The sequence below is a fragment of the Mauremys reevesii genome, unplaced genomic scaffold (assembly GCF_016161935.1).
Source record: "Mauremys reevesii isolate NIE-2019 unplaced genomic scaffold, ASM1616193v1 Contig1, whole genome shotgun sequence".
In the NCBI taxonomy this organism is placed as follows: Eukaryota; Metazoa; Chordata; order Testudines; family Geoemydidae; genus Mauremys; species Mauremys reevesii.
The window spans coordinates 2059026-2081012 of NW_024100715.1; the positions used below are offsets into that span (position 1 = coordinate 2059026).

Here is a 21987-nt window from a genome sequence, read left to right on the forward strand (position 1 = left end):
AACCGCCAGCCGTCCCGTGAGCCCTCGCTGGCTGGGGCGGAGAGGAAACACCGGTTCCTCGTCCTCAGAGCCGGGGCGGGCAGAGGGAGGGGAAGGAAGGAGGGGAAGGGGGAGGGTGAATGCGACGAGAAGCCAGGGACTGGGCGGTGAAGTCAGTGGCTGTGGGTTATGGGCCGCAGCCTGGCACCTCGTGGTCACAGGTTGGTTTCTGCCCAGATGCAGGAAAGTTTCTAGCTCTGCCAACCACAGCGATTGTGAACCCCTCCCTGTTAGAACTCTGGAGAGTCTCATTCTCCAAATCAAGGTGTGATCCTCCTCGAAACGCTGCCAGGTTGTGGCCCCAGTGAGATCTTGTGGCAGAGAGTTCCACAGTCTGTCTCCACATTCACAGCTTCTAAGGCCAGAAGGGACCATTATGATCATCTAATCTGACTTCCTGGATAACACAGGCCAGAGAACTTGCCCAAACGAGCAGATCGTATAGAAAAACATCCAGTCTTCATTTTCAAATGGTCAGTGATGGAGAATCCACCACAATCCTTGGTAAATTGTCCCAATGGTTAATTACGCTCACCGTTAAAAATTTACACCTTATTTCCAGCCTGAATTTGTCTAGCGTCAACTTCCAGCCACTGGATCGTGTTAGATCTTTCTCTGCTCGATTGAAAAGCCCACTGTTAAATATATATTAAATATTAAATAAAACTCATGCTTCAGGGTGGAACTCAACCTCTTTAATATTGTGGTCAGGGAGAAATTTTTCCCTGGGGGCAGGTTAGCCAAATCGCTGCAGGATTCCTTGACTCATCCTCTGGAGGAGTTGTCACCGGCCAGAGGAGACTGGGTGACATGCTCACCTGGTCTGATCGGTGTGTCTTGAAACGATGTGGTTGCCTGAGTTTTGACTCAGCAAAGCCTCTGCAGATGGATAGAAAGAGGATGCAGCCCTGAGCGCCTGTGGTCGTGAGGCTCTTTAATCTCCTTTCTCGCTTCCTCCCCACAAGCTTTGCACCTCTCAGTGGTTTTGCAGCGCGAGCTCCTGGTGAAGCTACGGTTTCCAGGCACGGTGTCAACGTGACTTTGGGGAAATGCAGCACACAGGGAGGTCAGCTGTGCCACAGGGTCAGGACTTGACAAAGCCCTGGCTGGGATGATTTAGTTGGGTTTGGTCCTGCTTTGAGCAGGGGGTTGGACTAGATGACCTCCTGAGGTCCCTTCCAACCCTGAGATTCTATGATTCTATGACTCCCCATCATTCCTGCGGGGAGCGGGTTGGGCTCAAATTTACACTGGCAGTGAGCTGAGAAGTCCATACCAGTGTCCAACCCCCCTCTAAACCCATTCCCGATCGGGGTGGGAATGGGGTTTTGGAGGGCTGGGTAGCACAGGGGTCCCGATCCTCAATTCTTTGACGAGCCTGGGCCAGGCAGCTTGTGGTGGCTGCAGGAAAGAGGTTTGACTTCCCAGAACCGCCAGTGCCCTCCTCGAAATGCCTCATCTTGTGACTGAGGGTGTCAGCCAGGCAAACCTCAGACCTCGGTCACATGCTGAGCAGCTGCTCCTGCGTCACCGGGCAGGGCAGTCACCGGGCACGCAGCGTGGCCACAACTCGGGGTGGCCAGATGGGCAAGTTCCAGTCCCCCCGGACTCCCCCCCCACAGCTGGTGTCAATAGGTCACAGCTCCTAGCGCGGCCGGATCCCCACCTGTAGCAAATCGGAATCAGTGGAGTAGATTCCCAAGCAGTGTAAACGGGTGGAACTGGAGAGCGGTCACTCTGTATTTTCCACCAGGGTCACGGAGATCAGAATCCAGCCACGATTCCTTTGATTTTCAGGGGGCGGGGGGGTTATACCAGGATCACTGAGCTCAGCGTCCGGCCCTGCAGCGGGGTCACTCCGGATTGACGCTGGGGTCTCTGAGATCAGCTATTCGGTGTCTGTGGCATTTTCATTTGTGAGGCAGGACCATACGGGCGGTGTGTGTCACTACATGAAAATCACAGCCCTTTTCTAACAGACAGGCAGCGAGACCGATCAACGGCCTGAAAAAACCCTCCCGCGAAGAGCGATTGAACAGACTGGCATTGCTGTCCTAGAGAGGAGACGGGGACAGGGGAGCAGGATAAACTTCTAACAAATGGGATGGAGAAGGGAGAGTGGGAATTATTCTCTCTGTCCCAAGAACCAGAGGACAGTCAATGAAACTCATAAGTACATTCAGACTGGATCCAAGGAAATATCTGTACCTCTAACATGGCATGAGACTGCGGAACTCACTGTCACAAGAAATCACGGAGGCCAAGAACTTAGTAGGCTGGACGAGTCCATGTTCATGCAACCCCTTTGATCTGCCCCCCTGAATTCTTCCAGCTGCTCCACTCTCCCGCTCCTGGATGGCGAGCTGGGCAGGAGACATGGCCTGGGAAAACCAGTGGTGTTTGCTCCTGGGCGGCAGCCAGTGAAGTGGGCTGCATCTGCACCCGGATCCATCCGCTGGAGGAAATGGGAGAACCAGCGTTAATTGGACGGAAAATTCCTCTGGATCAGTGCTGAGCTACAGCTAGGCAGGCACGGGGGGTGGGGGTGAATCGCCAGTGGGTTTCCTTTCTGCCTCCCAAAATTCCCCTGGCAGTTTCAGGCGGATACAGGATTCCTCTCCACCTTGGCATTGCTGTGTGCTGGTGAACAGCGGCCACGACCCACCCCAGAGGCGGCTGCATTTCAGGGCTGGATGCAGTGAATTCTATAGATCTCCTTCCTCCTTGTACGTTGGGGTCATTTGGGCTGAAAAGAGGACGGGAAGAGGACCGTAAAGCGCTGGGATTCAGTGATCTGGGTTCAATTCTCAACTCTGCCACAGCCTGCCGGGTGACCCTGGGCAAATCACTTAATCTGTATGTTAAGCCCTGCCAGAGATTAATTAGGTCAGTGGTTTTCAACCTGGGATCCGCAGACTATGTGTAAGATTTCCCCAGGGCTCTGCACCTCCATTTGAAAAAAAATTAGGGGTCCGCAAATTTAAAAAGGTCAAAACCCACTGGATTAGCTGGCCCTGGTCTGAGAATTTCTGCGCCTCAGTTTCCTTGTCTGTGTAATGGGGATACCAATCCACCCTTTGTCTATCCGGAGGATCATCTCTGGGGCAGGGACTCACAGTGTCTGCACAGCACCCAGCGCAGCAGAGGCCTGGGGGAAGTGCCGGTGGTCTGGCTAAACGCCCAGACGCCAGGCGGTTTGTAAAGCTGACTGTATTCGCTCCCCGGGAGTCCCCGAACTGGCCACTAGGTGGCACTTCTGCTCTGCCAAGCCCCAGCTGAGTTTGCCTCAGAAGCGACTCAGTTTCCCACAGCGCTAGAGATGGGTTCAAGGCCTGGCGACCAGCTCCAGGTTTCTTACACCCCCCCACATCAGCCGCCTTTGGCTCCGGCCTGTCGGTTGCTGGCCCATGTGTGCCCGGGAAATCCCAGCCTGCAGCGGGGTTTGCCATGCGAGGGGGCCGGCGGGAGCTCTCCCAGGGGCTGAGTAAGGGGGACACGGGGAGCTGATGACTGGGCCATGCAGACTGTTTCAGGCAGCTCCCCGAGACCCTCAGCCCGGCCCTGCATTTGCTTCCCTTTCCGGCCATCAGATTGACTCCTCACCCACTGATCCCACCCGGCTCTGCCATTCCTGGGAGCGGCCTGGGAAACCACCCAACGAGCATCGGTGTCCAGGGGGGTTAGGAGCCTACCTGCGGGGGGGCAATGCGGCTGAGACCCAAGGGGATCGAGGGCAATTGGGGAACCGGCTGCTTCAGCCCCGGACACGACCCCTGGATCTTCCCTGCACCAGCCTGAATGGCACAAACCGTGGGCCCCGTTCCTGTCCCCGCGGCGCCAGCAGGGAGCCCGTCGCATTGAGCGGGGCAGGTAGAGGGGGGAGCCGCGCCCGGTGCCCCCAGCCCACGAGATCACGGCCTGGGATTTGTTTCTGACACGGGGGCCCCCACGCGCCAGGCGGCCAGATGGACACATGGCGCAGCCGGATCTGCTCTGCGAGCCCCTTCTCCTCGCCGTGACTGGGGGGCCCAGGTGACTAAAGGGGTGAAATGCACAAGGCCCGAACCTGCATTTCCTGCGCAGGCCACGGCCCCTTGGAGTCAGTGGGGCTGGTGGGGGGGGGCAGAGGGCCCCAGCCGTGGGGAGTTTGGCATGGGGGGGGGTCTCTCCCCAGGCGCTTCCCCACCCGGCTCAGCACGATCCCACGCGCCCCTTTTGGGGCCACAGGTTCAGTGCTGGGGACCCTCCTCGTGCTGCATCGTGCTGGAGAGAGGAGACGGGGGGCAGCCAGGAGCTGGGGGGCAGGTGCTGGGGGCAGTGAAGGGCTGTGGTGTGAGATCACAGAGGAAGCTGCAGCTGGTGGGGTGGGGGCAGGGGAGAGATACTGGTCAGAGCGTCTGGTCTCAGGGGCTCGCTGCTGCTGCAGCAGTCGGCTCAGGCAGGCAGGGGCTGGTCACAGCCAGTGATGGTCGCCCCCGTCCCCAGGGCCGCCCAGCGGGGGGGGGCAAGAGGGGCAATTTGCCCTGGGCCCCACAGGGGCCCCCACGAGAGTTTTTCGGGGCCCCTGGAGCAGGGGCCTTCACTCGCTCCGGGGGGCCCGGAAAACTCTTGCGGGGCCCGGGCCCAGGAGCTTCTTCCGCTCCCAGTCTTCGCTGGCGGGGGGGGGGGGGCCGTGCGCTCCGGGGCGGAAGGACCCCCCCGCTGGTGAATTACCGCCGAAGCGGGACCCGCCGACGAAGTTCAGCCCGGTTTTCGGCGGTAATTCGGTGGCGGGGGGGGGCCCTTCCGTTCCGGGACCCGCCGCCGAAGTGCCCCGAAGACCCGTGGCGGGGGCCCCCCGCCGCCAAATTACCACTGAAGACCGGGCTGCACTTCGGCGGCGGGTCCCGGAACGGAAGGGCCCCCCGCTGCCGAAGACCCCGGGCCCCCGGAATCCTCTGGGCGGCCCTGCCCGTCCCGCCCTAATGCAGCCTGCAGCTGCCCTGATGCCAGGGTGAGGGGCACAGCCTGGCTACGGCTATTCTGGCCCCGGTCATTTCGCTTGGGGACGCAGGGCGGTATCATGGCGAATTGTCCCAGCGGAGCCGCACACCCCGTGCTCTCCCCTTCCCCACGGCTGGCTGCCACCTAGGGGCACAGCTGGGAACTGCAGGCCCAGAGCAGGGATCGGTCTCACCCCAGCGCTCTGAGCTGTTTCCCTCTGGCTATAAGGGGTTTTCAGGCACTTGCTGGGCCCGATCCCGGGCTGGGTCGATCAGTGGGACTGATTCTGAGCGGCACCTGCTGAGGCTCTGACCCTGTTCACAGAGCTCAGATTTTTGACACTGCGCCCCTCACCCTGGTGTCAGGGCAGCTGATCCCCCTCAGGGAGTGGAGGATGGGGGGTGTCCGGGGCTGGCTGGGAGCTTTCGCGTGACAGAGCCAACATCTGCCAGAGCAGAGAGAGGAAATTCAGGACGGATCCTGTGACCGTTCCCCCACAAACCACACGGCTGCAGCCCAGCATCAGCTTCCTGTGTGATCTCAGCCCAGCCCCTCACCCCCTGCCTGCGCCTTCGCCAGCGCCTCTCACTCGGGCACGATGGAGGACGAGGAGGGCTACATGCCATTCAACCTGCGGCCCAAGCAGGGCGGCTCCGGTGGCCCATCCCCAGCTTGGAACCAAGGTAGTGATTTCATCCCCCCTCCTCCCACCCTACGGGTGCCAGGCCATGAATGTACCTGCCTCAGCCGGGACCCCAGAGACGGGCCAGGGGGCAGCAGGGTCTGGTCGTGTGGTTCTATCACAGGGTGGGGTAGTGCTGCAGATGGAGATAAAGAGCCTGGGGGAGCCCCCACGTGACAGAGCGAGAGTGGGGGCGAGACTGGGGAGCTTCCCCCTCTGGAAGCCAAAAAGGTGGGTCAAATGGGGGAAACTGAGGCACAGATCCGGAAAAAAAATCTTTCACAAGGCCACACCCACTACACCCCATTCCCCTCCCCCGGATGGAAATATAGTCCAGGCGTCCTGGCTCCCAGCCCCCCCGCCCCCGCCCCGACCCCCTAGACCCCACTGCCCTCCCAGGGTTGAGACTATAACATAGGAGTCCTAGCTCCCAGACACATCCTGCTCTAACCACTGAACCCCACTCCCTTCCCAGAGCCAGAGAGAGAGAACCCAGGCATCCTGGCCCCCAACCCCCACTGCTCTAACCCATTAACCCTCACTCCCTTCCAAGAGTTGGGGCTAGAACCCCGGAGTCCTGACCCCCAGCCCCTGCTGTTTTAACCCATTAACACTCACTTCCTTCCCACTAGGCCTCGTTTCCTGCCCATATCTGGTAATAGAAACCAGGGTTTCAGGTGGGGTTTGCAGAGCTTCCAAAACAGTGGTTCTTGCGATTCGTGGAGCAGAGCCCTGCTCTCAGAGCAATTGGTGCAGGCTCTCTGCAAACTCAGGCAGTGTTACTGTATCAGTAACACTTCGGGAGGGTCACATTTTCAATCTTTTCTCCCCAGCCATGGGGGCTGAAAACTGCCTTTCTCTTCTAAATGAAAGCTGAGATCCCAGTACAATCGCCTGACTCCTGGAGCTGGGACCTAAGGCCAGGATCTAGAGTGGCTGGGCCTTAATTCAGCCTGGCTCTGCTCGTGTTTCCTTACAGGCTCCCGTCAGTGTCCTGGCTGGCTTCAGGTCGCTCTAGGGGCTGGGAATCTCATCCTGGCAGTGACTGTGCTATTGCTGGCGGTTTGTGGTGAGTCACCAAAGGCTGTAGCTTTATCTGTCCGGGTGCGTCAGTCTGCAGCGTGGATGTGACACCGGGGCAGGGACGGCCAGTGACATTGAGAGGCTGCACATTTAAAACAGATGCTCAGTCACAATGAGCCTGTGGAACTCCCTGCCACAGGATCTCACTGGGGCCATGAGTTTAGCAGGGCTCAGTGAAAGATCAGGACACGTATAAGAGGAAAGAGACCCAGGCAGAGGGCCAGCAAGTACCAAGTGCTTTGGCAGGGGCTATAAACCCTCCTGCTTCAGGGCATCAATCAACCCCTAACTGAGGGGCAGGCAGGGTCTGACTTGGGGGACAAGTTCTCAGTGTCCACTAGGGGGCGTCGTGCTCCTTGCTCAGAGGTAGCTGGGTCTGTCCACCCTTGGAGCTGGGATCGCGGGTTCATAGAATCACAGACTATCAGGGTTGGAAGGGACCTCAGGAGGTATCTAGTCCACCCCCCTGCTCAAAGCAGGACCAATCCCCAGACAGATTTTTGCCCCAGATCTCTAAATGGCCCCCTCAAGGACTGAACTCACAACCCTGGGTTTAGCAGGCCTGGGGGCTGCTCTGGAGCTGCTCCCCACCAAGCCAGGCAGGACTCTGGGGAACCTCCTCTCCCTCGGAGCAGCCTGTCTGCAGGGCAAGAAGCTCCCACGGCTTCACCCCCTGGGTCTGACCCTGGAGCATTCAGCATCCTCTGCCCCTCCGTGTGCTTCCCCCAGCGAGTCTGCCTAGGCGGGGTCCTGGGGGGGCCACAGGGTCCTGCCCCCCCACTGCGCAGTCAGACGTGACTCTCAGCCAGCCAGGAACACAGAGGTTTAGTCGATGACAGGAACGGGGTCTAAACCAGAGCTTGTAGGTACAGCGAACGGGACCCTTCAGCCGGGTCCATTCTGGGGAGCAGTGAGCCAGAGCCCCACGTCTGCCCTCACTCCTCGTCCCCAGCCAGCTCCAGACTGAAACCCCCTCCAGCCCCTCCTCTCTGCTCAGCCCCTTTCCCGGGCCAGGAGGCCACCTGACCTCTTTGTCTCCAACACCTTCAGTTGGCACCTTGCAGAGGAGGGCCCAGGCCATCAGTTGCCAGGAGACAGAGTGTCAGGCATTAGGTGCACTGGCCCTTTGCTCTGCAGCAACCACACACCCTGATCCCCCCACCTAGATACTAAGAACTGCCTAGAGGACACTGAGGCACCAACACCGTATTCAGAGCAAACACTGAGAACATTCCCAGTTCCTCACACCGTGCTCAAACCCCTGAGCCGTGTGCCCGAGGGCTGATTCAGTCTGGCCAGCCCCACGCAGCCAGTTCTGGGGTGTTTTGTTGGTGCCAATGGGTGGAAACATGGGCTGGGTTGGCAAAGAAGCCCAAGGGATTTAGGCACCTAATTCCTAGTGATTTTCAATCCCGGACACTTTTGGGGCTGCTCCGAAGTCCATTGGAGTCAGTGGCGATGGGGCTGAACAGGGTCTGGGGCAGGCCCTGTGTCTCCGCAGGGCTCGGTGCTGGTGCTTTTACCAGCAACTCCCTCGTCACATTGACCCGTCACCTCACTCCCACTGACGCTGCTTTGCAGTTTCCCATTTGGTGTCTGAGAAGGGACAGACCCTGGCAGCCCCTGATTGCGAAGGAGCTTGGAGCAGAGATACAGTGACACCCCCTGGGAGCGACGGAGCCGGGAGCAGAGATACAGTGACACCCCCTGGGAGCGACAGAGCCGGGAGCAGAGATACAGTGACACCCCCTGGGAGCGACAGAGCCAGGAGCAGAGGTACAGTGACACCCCCTGGGAGCGATGGAGCCGGGACTAGAGATACAGTGACACCCCCTGGGAGCGACGGAGCCGGGAGCAGAGATACAGTGACACCCCCTGGGAGCGATGGAGCCGGGAGCAGAGGTACAGCGACACCCCCTGGGAGCGACAGAGCCGGGAGCAGAGATACAGTGACACCCCCTGGGAGCAACGGAGCCGGGAGCAGAGATACAGTGACACCCCCTGGGAGCGACGGAGCCGGGAGCAGAGATACAGTGACACCCCCTGGGAGCAATGGAGCCAGGAGCAGAGATACAGTGACACCCCCTGGGAGCGACAGAGCCGGGAGCAGAGGTACAGCGACACCCCCTGGGAGCGACGGAGCCAGGAGCAGAGATACAGTGACACCCCCTGGGAGCGACAGAGCCGGGAGCAGAGGTACAGCGACACCCCCTGGGAGCAATGGAGCCGGGAGCAGAGATACAGTGACACCCCCTGGGAGCGACGGAGCCAGGAGCAGAGATACAGTGACACCCCCTGGGAGCGACAGAGCCGGGAGCAGAGATACAGTGACACCCCCTGGGAGCAATGGAGCCAGGAGCAGAGATACAGTGACACCCCCTGGGAGCGACGGAGCGGGGAGCAGAGATACAGTGACACCCCCTGGGAGCGACAGAGCCGGGAGCAGAGGTACAGCGACACCCTGGGAGCACGGAGCCAGGAGCAGAGATACAGTGACACCCCCTGGGAGCGACAGAGCCGGGAGCAGAGGTACAGCGACACCCCCTGGGAGCAATGGAGCCGGGAGCAGAGATACAGTGACACCCCCTGGGAGCGACGGAGCCAGGAGCAGAGATACAGTGACACCCCCGGGGAGCGACAGAGCCAGGAGCAGAGATACAGTGACACCCCCTGGGAGCGACGGAGCCGGGAGCAGAGGTACAGCGACACCCCCTGGGAGCAAGGGAGCCGGGAGCAGAGATACAGCGACACCCCCTGGGAGCGACAGAGCCGGGAGCAGAGATACAGTGACACCCCCTGGGAGCAACGGAGCCGGGAGCAGAGATACAGTGACACCCCCTGGGAGCAACGGAGCCGGGAGCAGAGATACAGCGACACCCCCTGGGAGCGACAGAGCCGGGAGCAGAGATACAGTGACACCCCCTGGGAGCGACAGAGCCGGGAGCAGAGGTACAGCGACACCCCCTGGGAGCGACGGAGCCAGGAGCAGAGATACAGTGACACCCCCTGGGAGCGACAGAGCCGGGAGCAGAGGTACAGCGACACCCCCTGGGAGCAATGGAGCCGGGAGCAGAGATACAGTGACACCCCCTGGGAGCGACGGAGCCAGGAGCAGAGATACAGTGACACCCCCTGGGAGCGACAGAGCCGGGAGCAGAGATACAGTGACACCCCCTGGGAGCAATGGAGCCAGGAGCAGAGATACAGTGACACCCCCTGGGAGCGACGGAGCTGGAAGCAGAGATACAGTGACACCCCCTGGGAGCGACAGAGCCGGGAGCAGAGGTACAGCGACACCCCCTGGGAGCGACGGAGCCAGGAGCAGAGATACAGTGACACCCCCTGGGAGCGACAGAGCCGGGAGCAGAGGTACAGCGACACCCCCTGGGAGCAATGGAGCCGGGAGCAGAGATACAGTGACACCCCCTGGGAGCGACGGAGCCAGGAGCAGAGATACAGGGACACCCCCGGGGAGCGACAGAGCCTGTAGCAGAGATACAGTGACACCCCCTGGGAGCGACGGAGCCGGGAGCAGAGATACAGCGACACCCCCTGGGAGCAATGGAGCCAGGAGCAGAGATACAGCGACACCCCCTGGGAGCGACAGAGCCGGGAGCAGAGGTACAGCGACACCCCCTGGGAGCGACGGAGCCAGGAGCAGAGATACAGCGACACCCCCTGGGAGCGACAGAGCCGGGAGCAGAGATACAGCGACACCCCCTGGGAGCGACAGAGCCGGGAGCAGAGGTACAGCGACACCCCCTGGGAGCGACGGAGCCGGGAGCAGAGGTACAGCGACACCCCCTGGGAGCGACGGAGCCGGGAGCAGAGGTACAGCGACACCCCCTGGGAGCGACGGAGCCGGGAGCAGAGATACAGCGACACCCCCTGGGAGCGACAGAGCCGGGAGCAGAGACCCCAGCACAGCAGAATGCAGCGCCCGCCTGGAGCGTTTCCGATCCCAGCTGTGCCCCCCGGCCCCGCCCGGCCCAGCAGGTAACCCCAGCTCGTGTGTCTCTGAGATGCCCACTGCCCTGGGCATGGCCAGTGGGAACCCAGCTGCCGTCCAGGGGCAGCTCTAGGTATTTTGCCGCCCCAAGCACGGCAGGCAGGCTGCCTTCGATGGCTTGCCTGTGGGAGGTCCCCGGTCCCGTGGATTTGGCGGCCCACCTGCAGGAGGTCCGCCGAAGCCGTGGGACCAACAGACCCTCCGCAGGCAAACCGCCGAAGGCAACCTGCCTGCTGCCCTCGCGGCGACCGGCAGAGCACCCCCCGTGGCTTGCCGCCCCAGGCACGCGGTTGGGGTGCTGGTGCCTGGAGCCGCCCCTGCTGCCGTCCCAGCCCCTGGGGATCCTGCAGGGCAGGGACACGCCGCCCCCTGCTGGCTGCACCGATCTGCCACCAGCCCCGCTCGGTGCCAGGCTACGAATGTACCTGCCTCAGCTGGGACCGGGCCTGGGGCAGCGACATCTAGTGGCTGTTCAGGGTAGTACCCAGCCATGAAGATTTGAATAACAGTGTCATACAAAGCTGTCCAATTGTTGTTCAGTGTGTGTGTGTGGGGGGGGGGGGGGTGTTTCACCTCTTATTAGTGAGATTGTCTTATGGTCCCACCCCCGCCCGTTCCCTGTCATCTGGGCCCCATGTCCCCTCCCAGTCCCCATCGCCCCTGGGTCCCAGCCTCCCGTCCTGTTCCTAGCTTAACACCACCCCTTCCCCCCAGTTCCTCCATGACCCTTCTAGGCCTTTCTGGCCATGTAAAGGGGCCTTAAAGTGCGTCCATAGGCCCCTGAGACTCTCCCCTGTCCTGGGAAGGCCTCTCCGGCTGGTGTGGAGCTGGGGTAAGGACCCTCCCCCATTCCATTCCCAACCCCCAAAATGGGGGGCAGATTGGTAGTGTGGCTACTCAGAGTGCTGTGCGCTATGGGTGTTCTCTGCTCCCCAGGGCCCATGTGGGAGCACTGGATAAGGCAGAGCAGCCCCGAGGCTGCTGTAACTGATGCCAGGAGCCAGGCAGGGCCTGATCCAGCCCCAGATTTCTGGGAGCACAAAGGGGACTCAAACCCATTTGAACCCCATTCCTGCCCCAGTCGCAGGCTGGGAGTAGCTGGGAATGAGGCCCAGAGGGCTCAGAGCATTAATGACGCCCGTCTCTCTGCAGGGGGCTCCGGGTGCAAACTCTGCCCCACGGACTGGCAGCTGCGCGGGGACAAGTGCTACTGGGTCTCCAGAAGAGGTAAAACGTGGAGCGAGAGCCGCGCCGACTGCTCAGCGAGGGGCTCCCAGCTGCTGGTGATCCGGGACCGGGAGGAGCTGGTAAAGGGGCTGGGCCCTGGGTGCAGAGTCCAAGGGCCCATAGGCTACATGGTAGGGGTGGGATTTTCAAAGCTGCCTAGGGGATTTGGACACCCTGTTGCCATTAATTATTGATAATGGGGTGTCCAAACCCCCTAGGCAGCTTTGACAATCCCAGCCTAACTCACTAGCCCCAGGATTAGGGGCACACAAAGGAGGCTTAAAGCCACCGGTACCTCCCCCTTCTGGGGTGTGCCTGACACAGCTCAGCTGGAGAGAGGGGCTGGGGGTGTGTGAGGACGGGTGGGTACAGAGAGACAGGGGCTGGATGGGGATGGATGGATGGATAGAGGGGTGTCTATCGGGGATAGTTGGATGGATGTCTATGGGGATAGATGTATGGGGCTGGATACTGGGTGTGTATAGGGCTAGATGAACAGACCTACAGATGTTCTGGTCCTGAAGTTGTTGACAACCTGGATTCACAAGACAAGAGTCCAACAGCACATCTGGTCACCAGCTGCCTGTCCCACACTCCCTGCAGGAGTTCATAAAGGACCTGACAACACATTCACATCTGTTCTGGATTGGACTGTCCGTCCCCTCCCCGCAGAAGGCCTGGACCTGGCTGGACGGCTCTCGGCTGGATCAGACCCAGTGAGTGATTCCTTGAGTCAAACCCTTTCCCTCCCCTCCGAGGGCAGAGGGGGCCAGGGCCAGGGCTGGGGGAGGTTTGGAGGGAAGGTCGGGAGCTCGGGAGGAGCCGTGTTCAGTGTCAGACGATGCTGAGACCCCAGGAGGGGGGCTGGGGAGCCCGGCTGAGAGGGGGGCTGGGTGGGAGCAGACAGGGCCATGGGGCAGGGAGAGATTTGCCCATCCCCCAGCACAGAGATGGTGGCTGGAGCCCTGGGGGTGGGGGAGGTCGCCCAGAGTCGGGGTGTGGAGGGTGAAGAGCAAAGGGGCCAGGCCAGAGCCCTGGGGACCCCCCAGACAATGGGGCAGGGGGGAGGGGGAGACACAGAGCAGCCAGAGGCAGGAGGGGACCAGGAGGGGGCAGCGTCGGCCCAGCCCGGTGGGGAGGAGACGCGGAGCAGGGGAGGGAGCTGGGCAGGGTCTAGCCCAGCAGGGAGGAGGAGGCTGGAGCAGGTCCCTGGGCTCTGGGCAGGGAGAGGCCGTTCGAGACCCTGGCCAGGGCCCTGCCAGTGGGGAGAGGGGGCAGCCCCCAGGGCAGAGCTGGAGGAGACGACGACTGCGGATCCCGTTGGAACAGGGAAGAGCTGCTACCGACTGTGTGTGACGGACCCACCCGCGCTGACAGGGGCCCTCTCCTTCGTCCCACAGGTTTCTGGTGTCAGACCCGGTTGAGAACAGCTGTGGGGCGGTGTGGGGGAAATGGATTCATTCTGATGCCTGCAGCTCTGTACTTCACTGGATTTGCCGGAGAGACGCCGTCCCGCTCTGAATGGGGCATCCAGGGCCTTTCATCAATAAAACCATCATGAATGATCCTTAACACTTCATGTGGTGCCAGTCACGTGAGGATCTCAAAGCACATCAGTGATCACTGCCTGACTTCAGTACCGGGCAAACTGGTTGGAACTACAGAAAAGAACAAAGTGCTCAGACATGTAGAGGAACATAATTTGTTGGGGAAGAGTCAACGTGGATTTTGTAGCGGGAAATCACGCCTCACCAATCTACTAGAATTCTTTGAGGGGGGCAGCGAGCATGTGGACAAGGGGGATCCAGTGGATATAGTGTATTTAGATTTTGAGAAAGCCTCTGACGAGGTCCCTCACCAAGGGCTCTTAAGCAAAGGAAGCTGTAATGGGATAAGAGGGAAGGTTCTCTCATGGAGCAGTAACTGGGTAAGAGACAGGAACCAAAGGGTAGGAATAAATGATCAGTTTTCAGAATGCAGGGAGGTAAATAGTGTTTTCTCTACACCCACCTCGGCCGCCTTTGGCTCCGGCCTGTCGGTTGCTGGCCCATGTGTGCCCAGGAAATCCCAGCCTGCAGCGGGGTTGGCCATGCGAGGGGGCTGGCGGGAGCTCCCCCAGGGGCTGGGTCAGGGGGACACGGGGAGCTGATGACTCGGCCACGCAGACTGTTCAGGTAGATCCTCAAGACCCCCAGCCCGGTGGTGCAACTGCATCCGTTTCCAGCTGCCTGATCGACCCCTCACCCTCCGATCAGACCCGGCTCTGCCATTCCTGGGGGCGGCCTGAGATCGCTCCCAAAGAGCATCGGTGTCCAGGGGGGTTAGGAGCCTACCTGGGGGGACAATATGGCTGAGACCCAAGGGGATCGAGGGCAATTGTCAGGTGTCCGGTGTCAATGCAAATTGTCACACTGGAGCCGCACACCCCGTGCTCTCCCCTTCCCCATGGCTGGCTGCCACCTAGGGGCGCAGCCGGGAACTGCAGGCCCAGAGTGGGGATCGGGCTCACCCCAGCGCTTTGAGCTGTTTCCCTCTGGCTATAAGGGGTTTTCAGGCACTCGCTGGGCCCGATCCCAGCCTGGGGTCGAGCCCTGTGGAAATCAACTCGCTCTCGCACATGCTGGGCCCGATCCCGGGCTGGGGTCGATCAGTGGGACTGATTCTGAGCGGCACCTGCTGAGGCTCTGACACTGTTCACAGAGCTCAGATTTTTGACACTGCGCCCCTCACCCTGGTGTCAGGGCAGCTGAGCCCCCTCAGGGCGTGGAGGACGGGGGCTGTCCGGGGCTGGCTGGGAACTTTTGCGACAGAGCCAACATCTGCCAGAGCAGAGAGAGGAAATTCAGGACGGATCTTCTGACCGTCGCCCCATCAACCACAAGGCTGCAGCCCAGCATCTCAGCTTCCTGTGTGATCTCAGCCCAGCCACTCACCCCCTGCCCGCGCCTTCCCTGCATCCTCTCACTCGGGCACGATGGAGGACGAGGAAGGATACACGATATTGAACCTGCGGCCCAAGTGGGGCTGCTCGGGCGGCCTGTCCTCACCCGGGAACCCAGGTAACGATTTCAGCCCCCTCCTCCCACCTATAGGCTCCATGTCCTGGCAGCAGGGGCAGAGCCGGGGCTGGGACCCCAGAGACGGGCCAGGGGGCGGCAGGGTCTGGCCATGTGGTTATATCACAGGGTGGGGTAGCGCCGCGGACAGAGGTAAAGAGCCTGGGGGAGCCCCCAAGTGACAGAGCGAGAGTGGGGGTGACACTGGGGAGCTTTCCCCTCTGGAAGCCAAAAAGGTGAGTGAATGGGGGAAACTGAGGAACAGATCAGGGAAAAAATCTTTCACAAGGACACACCCACTGCACCCCATTCCCCTCCCCGAGCTGGCAATAGAGCCCAGGCGTCCTGGCTCCCTGCACACCCTTCTCTGACCCACCAGACCCCCACTGCCCTCCCAGGGTTGAGACTATAACATAGGAGTCCAAGCTTCCAGACACATCCTGCTCTAACCACTGAACCGCACTCCCCTCCCAGAGCAAGGGATAGAACCCAGGCATCCTGGTCCCCAGCCCTACTGCTCCAACCTGCTAGACCTCGTTTCCCGCCCATATCTGGTAATAGAAACCGGGGTTTCAGGTGGGGTTTGCAGAGCTTCCAGAACTGAGGTTCTTGCGATTCGTGGAGCAGAGCCCTACTCTCAGAGCAATTGGTGCAGGCTCTCCGCAAACTTGGACAATGTTGCTGTATCAGTAACACTTGGGGGGGGGTCATATTTTCAATATTTTCTCCCCCTCCAGGAAAGCTGAAAACTGCGTTTCTCTTTTAAATGAAAGCTGAGATCCCAGTACAATCACCTGACTCCTGGAGCTGGGGGCTGGGGCCAGGATCTAGAGTGGCTGGGCCTTAATTGAGCCCGGCTCTGCTTGTGTTTCATTACAGGCTCCCGTCAGTGTCCTGGCTGGCTTCAGGTCGCTCTAGGGGCTGGGAATCTCATCCTCGCAGTGACTGTGCTATTGCTGGCGGTGTGTGGTGAGTCACCAAAGGCTGTAGCTTTATCTGTCCGGGTGTGTCAGTCTGTGGCATGGATGAGACACTGGGGGAGGGACATTGAGAGGAAGCACATTGAAAACGGATGCTTAGTCACAATGAGGCTGTGGAACTCCCTGCCACAGGATCTCACTGGGGCCATGAGCTTAGCAGGGCTCAGTGAAGGTTCAGGACACATATAAGAGGAACGAGACCGGGCAGAGGGCCAGGAAGTACCAAGTGCTTTGGCAGGGGCTATAAACCCTCCTGCTTCAGGGCATCAATCAACCCCTAACTGAGGGGCAGGAAGGGTCTGACTTGGGGGACAGGTTCTGAGTGTCCACTAGGGGGCGTCGTGCTCCTGGCTCAGAGGTAGCTGGGTCTGTCCACCCTTGGAGGTGGGAGAGCGGGTTAGATGGGCCCCAGATCTGACTCAGTCTGGCCAGCCCCATGCAGCCAGTTTTGGGGGATGTTTTGAGGATGAGAATGGGTGGAAACACGGGCTGGGTTTGCAAAGAAGCTCAAGGGATTTAGGCACCTAATTCCTAGTGATTTTCAATCCCAGACACTTTTTCAGACTGCGTCCCTTTGGGGCTGCTCCGAAGCTCATTGGAGTCAGTGGCGATGGGGCAGAACAGGCTTTGGGGCAGGCCCCGTGTCTCCGCATGGCTCGGTGCTGGTGCTTTTACCGGCAACTCACACAACATTGACCGTGCGCCTCACTCCCACCGACGCTGCTTTGCAGTTTCCCACTTGGTGTCTGAGAAGGGACAGATCCCGGCAGCCCCTGGGAGCGACGGAGCCAGGAGCAGAGATATAGCGACACCCCGTGGGAGCGACGGAGCCGGGAGCAGAGATACAGCGACACCCCGTGGGAGCGACAGAGCCGGGAGCAGAGACCCCAGCACAGCAGAATGCAGCACCTGCCTGGAGCGTTTCCGATCCCAGCTGTGCCCCCCGGCCCCGCCCGGCCCAGCAGGTAACCCCAGCGCGTGTGTCTCTGAGCCGCCCTCCGCCCCGGGCACGGCCAGTGGGAACCCAGCTGCCGTCCCAGCCCCTGGGGATCCTGCAGGGCAGGGACACGCCGCCCCCTGCTGGCTGCACCGATCTGCCACCAGCCCCGCTCGGTGCTAGGCTACGAATGTACCTGCCTCGGCTGGGACTGGGCTTGGGGCAGCGACATCTAGTGGCTGTTCGGGGTAGTACCCAGCCATGAAGATGTTCATAACAATGTCACACAAAGCTTCTAATTTTGTTCAGTGAGCGTGTGCGAGGGTTTCACCTCTTATTAGTGAGATTGTCTTATGGTCCCACCCCCTCCCGTTCCCTGGCATCTGGGCCCCATGTCCCCTCCCAGTCCCCATCGCCCCTGGGTCCCAGCCTCCCCTCCTGTTCCCAGCTTAACACCACCCCTCCCCCCCAGTACCTCCAAGACCCTTCTAGGCCATTCTGGCAACGTAAAGGGGCCTTAAAGTGGGTCCATAGGCCCCTGAGAATCTCCCCTGTCCCGGGGGGGCATCTCCAGCTTCTGTGGAGCTGGGGTAAGGGCCCTCCCCCACCCTGTTCCCAACCCCCCAAATGGGGGGCAGATTGGTGTGTGTGGCTAGAGTGCAGTGCAGTATGGGTGTTCTCTGCTCCCCAGGGCCCATGTGGGAGCACTGGATAAGGCAGAGCAGCCCCGAGGCTGCTCTAACTGACGCCAGGAGTATGTGCTGTAACTTAAACCAGGAGCCAGGCAGGGCCTGGTCCAGCCCCAGATTTCAGGGAGCACAAAGGGGACTCAAACCCATTTGAACCCCGTTCCTGCCCCAGTCGCAGGCTGGGAGTAGCCGGGAACGAGGCCCAGTGGGCTCAGAGCATTAATGATGCCTGTCTCTCTGCAGGGGGCTCCGGGTGCAAACTCTGCCCCACGGACTGGCGGCTGCGCGGGGACAAGTGCTACTGGGTCTCCAGAGGACGTAAAACGTGGCGCGAGAGCCGCGCCGACTGCTCAGCGAGGGGCTCCCAGCTGCTGGTGATCCGGGACCCTGAGGAGCTGGTAAAGGGGCTGGGCCCTGGGTGCAGAGTCTAAGGGCTCATGGTAGGGCTGCGATTTCCAAAGCTGCCTAGGGGATTTAGACACCATCTTCCCATTAATTATTAGTAATGGGGTGTCCAATACCCCCCCCCCAGGCAGCTTTGACAATCCCAGCCTAACTCACTAGCCCCAGGATTAGGGGCACACAAAGGAGGCTTAAAGCCACCAGTACCTTCCCCGCTTCTGGGGTGTGCCCAGGACAGCTCAGCTGGAGAGAGGGGCTGGGTGTGTGTGAGGATGGGGGCTACAGAGAGACAGGGGCTGGATGGATAGAGGGGTGTCTATGGGATAGATATACTGATCAATCTTCTAGAGCTGGAAGGGACCTCAAAGGGTCATCGAATCCAGCCCCCTGCCTTCACTAGCAGGACCAATTTTTTTTTGCCCCAGATCCCTAAGTGGCCCCCTCAAGGGCTGAACTCGCAACCCTGGGTTTAGCAGGCCAATGCTCAAACCACTGAGCTAGACAGATGGATGTGTATCAGGATAGATGTATGGGGCTGGATACTGGGTGTGTATAGGGATAGATGGACAGACAGACATTCTGGTCCTGAAATTGTTGACAACCTGGATTTGGAAGAAAAGAGCCCGACCGCACGTCTGGTCACAGCTGCCTGTCCCACACTCACTGCAGGAGTTCCTAAAGGCCCTGACACAAGATTCAAATCAGTTCTGGGTCGGACTGTCCATCTCCTCCCCGGAGAAGGCCTGGACCTGGCTGGACGGCTCCCGGCTGAATCAGACCCAGTGAGTGATTCCTTGAGTCAAACCCTTTCCCTCCCCTCTGTGGGCAGAGGGGGCCAGGGCCAGGGCTGGGGGAGGTTTGGGGGGAACGTCGGGAGCTCAGGGGGAGCCGTGTTCAGCGTCAGATGATGCTGAGACCCCAGGGAGGGGGCTGGGGAGCCTGGATGAGTGGGGAGCTGGATGGGAGCAGCGGGGGCGGCTCTAGGAATCCGGCCGCCCCAAGCACGGCGGCATGCCGCAGGGACCGTGCTGCCGGTCACCGGTCCCGCGGCTCTGGGGGACCTCTTGCAGACGTGCCTGCGGAGGGTCCACTGGTCCCGCGGCTCTGGGGGACCTCCCGGAGGCATGACTGTGGAAGGTCCACCGGAGCCGCCTGCCGCCCTGCCGGCAAAATGCCGCCCCAAGCACGCGCTTGGCGCGCTGGGGTCTGGAGCCGACCCTGGGGAGCAGACAGGGCCATGGGGCAGGGAGAGATTTGCCCGTCCCCCAGCACAGAGATGGTGGCTGGAGCCCTGGGGGCGGGGGAGGTGGCCCAGAGTCGGGGTGTGGAGGGAGAAGAGCAAAGGGGCCAGGCCAGAGCCCTGGGGACCCCCAGACAATGGGGCAGGGGGGAGGGGGAGACACAGAGCAGCCAGAGGCAGGAGGGGACCAGGAGGGGGCAGCGTCGGCCCAGCCCGGTGGGGAGGAGACGCGGAGCAGGGGAGGGAGCTGGACAGGGTCTAGCCCGGCAGGGAGGAGGAGGCTGGAGCAGGTCCCTGGGCTCTGGGCAGGGAGAGGCCGTTCGAGACCCCGGCCAGGGCCCTGCCAGTGGGGAGAGGGGGCAGCCCCCAGGGCAGAGCTGGAGGAGACAACGGCTGCGGATCCCGTTAGAACTTTGAACAGGGAACAGACTGCGTGTGATGGACCCAGACGCGCTGCCAGGGCCCCTCTCCTTTGTCCCGCAGGTTCCCGGTGTCAGGCTGGGATGACTGGAACCGCTGTGGGAAGCTGTGGGGGAATTGGATTCAATCTGACACCTGCAGCTCTGTACGTCAGTGGATTTGCCAGAGAGATGCCGTCCCACTCTGAGCAGGGCATCCGTGGCCCGTTAGTAATGGCAAGGAGCCTTTCTTCAATAAAAGCATCACGAGTGAGCTTTGACACGTTATCTAGCACCTGTCATGTGAGGAACTCAAAGCACCTCCCAGCGCTCAGTCAGTCTCATCATCCCCACCGCATGGATGGGGAAACTGAGGCACCGACAGCAGAATTGACCCAGGGAGGGTTGCACAGAGAGTCAGTGGCAGAGCTAGGAATTATGCTCCCAACACCGAACTCCCAGCCCCCCTGCTCTAGCCCCCACCCTTGCGTAGAGCTAGGAGACAACCCATCCCCCCAGCTCTGACTCATTAGACCCCACTCCCCTCCCAGAGCGGGGGATAGACTCCTGCTGGAGCAATGGGGCAGCTGCCCCCTCTCGGCGCAGTTCTCTCAGGCTCTCGGCAGACTCAGGCAGCGTTGCTGGCTCAGTTCGCTCGGGGCAGCTCACACCTGTCAGGGCGACTGTCTCAGGCTCTCGGCAGACTCAGGCAGCGTTGCTGGCTCAGTTCCGCTCGGGGCAGCTCACACCTGTCAGGGCGACTGGCTCAGGCTCTCCGCAGACTCAGGCAGCGTTGGTGGCTCAGTTCCGCTCAGGGCAGCTCACACCTGTCAGGGCGACTGGCTCAGGCTCGCCGCAGGCTGAGGCGCTAATGGCCCACAGGAGCTGGGGCCCTGGGCTCGGGGCCACACGGGACGCCTGGTTACATCCTCTGACCTTTGAGGGTCTGGGCCTGGCTTTCCTGGCCTCGTTAACACCCTTGTGGGGGCAGCTGCACTGAGCACGGTCAGGCTTTGGGGACACCAGTAACCTCAGCTCCACCATAAGGAGGTTTCTGAAAGGCGCAGCAAGTTTGCAATGCGAGGGGGCCGGCGGGAGCTCTCCCAGGGGCTGTGTCAGGGGGACACGGGGAGCTGATGACTCGGCCACGCAGACTGTTCAGGTAGATCCTCAAGACCCCCAGCCCGGTGGTGCAGCTGCATCCGTTTCCAGCTGCCTGATCGACCCCTCACCCTCCGATCAGACCCGGGCTCTGCCATTCCTGGGAGCGGCCCGGGAAACCTCCCACAGAGCGTCGGTGTCCAGGGGGGTTAGGAGCCTACCTGGGGGGACAATATGGCTGAGACCCAAGGGGATCGAGGGCAATTGGGGAACCGGCTTCTTCAGCCCCGGACACGACCCCTGGATCTTCCCTGCACCAGCCGGAATGGCACAAACCCTGGGCCCCGTTCCTGTCCCCGCGGCGCCAGCAGGGAGCCCGTCGCATTGAGCGGGGCAGGCAGAGGGGGGAGCTGTGCCCGGTGCCCCCAGCCCACGAGAACACGGCCTGGGATTTGTTTCTGACACGGGGACCCCCACGCGCCAGGCGGCCAGACGGACACATGGCGCAGACGGATCTGCTCTGCGAGCCCCTTCTCCTCGCCGTGACTGGGGGGCCCAGGTGGCTAAAGGGGTGAAATGTACAAGGCCCAAACCTGCATTTCCTGCGCAGGCCACGGCCCCTTGGAGTCAGTGGGGCTGGGGGGGCAGGATCCTAGGCAGAGGGCCCCAGCCGTGGGGAGTTTGGTGTGGGGGTCTCTCCCCAGGCGCTTCCCCACCCGGCTCAGCACGATCCCACCCAGAGCCGCGTGCCCGGAGCCATGTGGACCGGCACCAAGGCCGGCTCCAGGTTTTCTGCTGCCCCAAGTAGCAGAAAAAAAAAAGCCGATTGGTGGCACTTCGGCACCAGCTCAAAGAGCTCAAGAGAGACTGAGGGACCCGCTGCTGAATTGCTGCCGCAGACCCGGACGTGCCGCCCGTTTCTATTAACCGCCCCAAGCACCTGCTGCATAGGCCGGGGCCTGGAGCCGGCCCTGCTCTGATGCCAGGGTGAGGGGCACAGCCTGGCTACGGCTATTCTGGCTCTGGTCATTTCACTCGGTGACGCAGGGAGGTGTCATGGCCCCCTGACCGGCGGGTGGCGTTTGGCGCTGGGATCTCATGCAACTTGTCACACCGGAGCCGCACACCCCGTGCTCTCCCCCATGGTTGGCTGCCACCTAG

The 21987-nt window shown here is 61.2% G+C and overlaps 2 protein-coding genes and 1 long non-coding RNA gene across 6 annotated transcripts; 2 read left to right on the forward strand and 1 right to left on the reverse strand.

Annotated features, from left to right (window-relative positions):
• Positions 1 to 799: 799 nt before the first annotated feature.
• Positions 800 to 4307, reverse strand: LOC120392544. Of its 2 annotated transcripts, none has more exons than XR_005591713.1 (3): positions 3732 to 4307; positions 2248 to 2494; positions 800 to 918 (listed from the first exon to the last, which is right to left on the reverse strand). It is a non-coding gene; the product is annotated as an uncharacterized LOC120392544 (long non-coding RNA). The 2 variants fall into 2 exon arrangements; XR_005591714.1 differs by lacking the exon at positions 800 to 918 and adding an exon at positions 937 to 1078.
• Positions 4308 to 5585: 1278 nt separating this feature from the next.
• Positions 5586 to 13595, forward strand: LOC120392425 (killer cell lectin-like receptor subfamily F member 1). The gene is made up of 7 exons (XM_039517177.1): positions 5586 to 5705; positions 6684 to 6773; positions 8369 to 8401; positions 10583 to 10783; positions 11949 to 12103; positions 12627 to 12739; positions 13424 to 13595. The coding sequence occupies exons 1-7, from the start codon at positions 5621 to 5623 to the stop codon at positions 13542 to 13544; spliced, it is 798 nt and encodes a 265-aa protein (XP_039373111.1). The 5' UTR covers positions 5586 to 5620; the 3' UTR covers positions 13545 to 13595.
• A 1001-nt stretch (positions 13596 to 14596) lies between these two features.
• LOC120392392 (killer cell lectin-like receptor subfamily B member 1) lies at positions 14597 to 19981 on the forward strand. Of its 3 annotated transcripts, none has more exons than XM_039517108.1 (6): positions 14597 to 15082; positions 15959 to 16048; positions 16611 to 17024; positions 17929 to 18083; positions 18757 to 18869; positions 19811 to 19981. In XM_039517108.1, exons 1-6 carry the CDS (start codon positions 14998 to 15000, stop codon positions 19932 to 19934), a joined length of 981 nt encoding a protein of 326 aa, XP_039373042.1. In that variant the 5' UTR covers positions 14597 to 14997; the 3' UTR covers positions 19935 to 19981. The 3 variants fall into 3 exon arrangements, with proteins under 3 accessions (XP_039373042.1, XP_039373043.1, XP_039373044.1); XM_039517109.1 differs by having other exon boundaries at positions 16623 to 17024; XM_039517110.1 differs by having other exon boundaries at positions 14598 to 15082; positions 16791 to 17024.
• The last annotated feature ends 2006 nt before the right edge of the window (positions 19982 to 21987 follow it).

Bases quoted from the DNA above. Each gene is read 5' to 3' on its own strand.
- LOC120392425 (XM_039517177.1), top strand. From the start codon at position 5,621: ATGGAGGACGAGGAGGGCTACATGCCATTCAACCTGCGGCCCAAGCAG. The intron at 6,774-8,368 runs GTGAGTCACCAA...GCTGCTTTGCAG, and splicing joins GCTATTGCTGGCGGTTTGTG to TTTCCCATTTGGTGTCTGAG. The intron at 8,402-10,582 runs TGGCAGCCCCTG...GCAGAGGTACAG, and splicing joins GTCTGAGAAGGGACAGACCC to CGACACCCCCTGGGAGCGAC.
- LOC120392392 (XM_039517108.1), top strand. From the start codon at position 14,998: ATGGAGGACGAGGAAGGATACACGATATTGAACCTGCGGCCCAAGTGG. The intron at 17,025-17,928 runs GTAACCCCAGCG...GTCTCTCTGCAG, and splicing joins GGCCCCGCCCGGCCCAGCAG to GGGGCTCCGGGTGCAAACTC. The intron at 18,084-18,756 runs GTAAAGGGGCTG...CACTCACTGCAG, and splicing joins TCCGGGACCCTGAGGAGCTG to GAGTTCCTAAAGGCCCTGAC.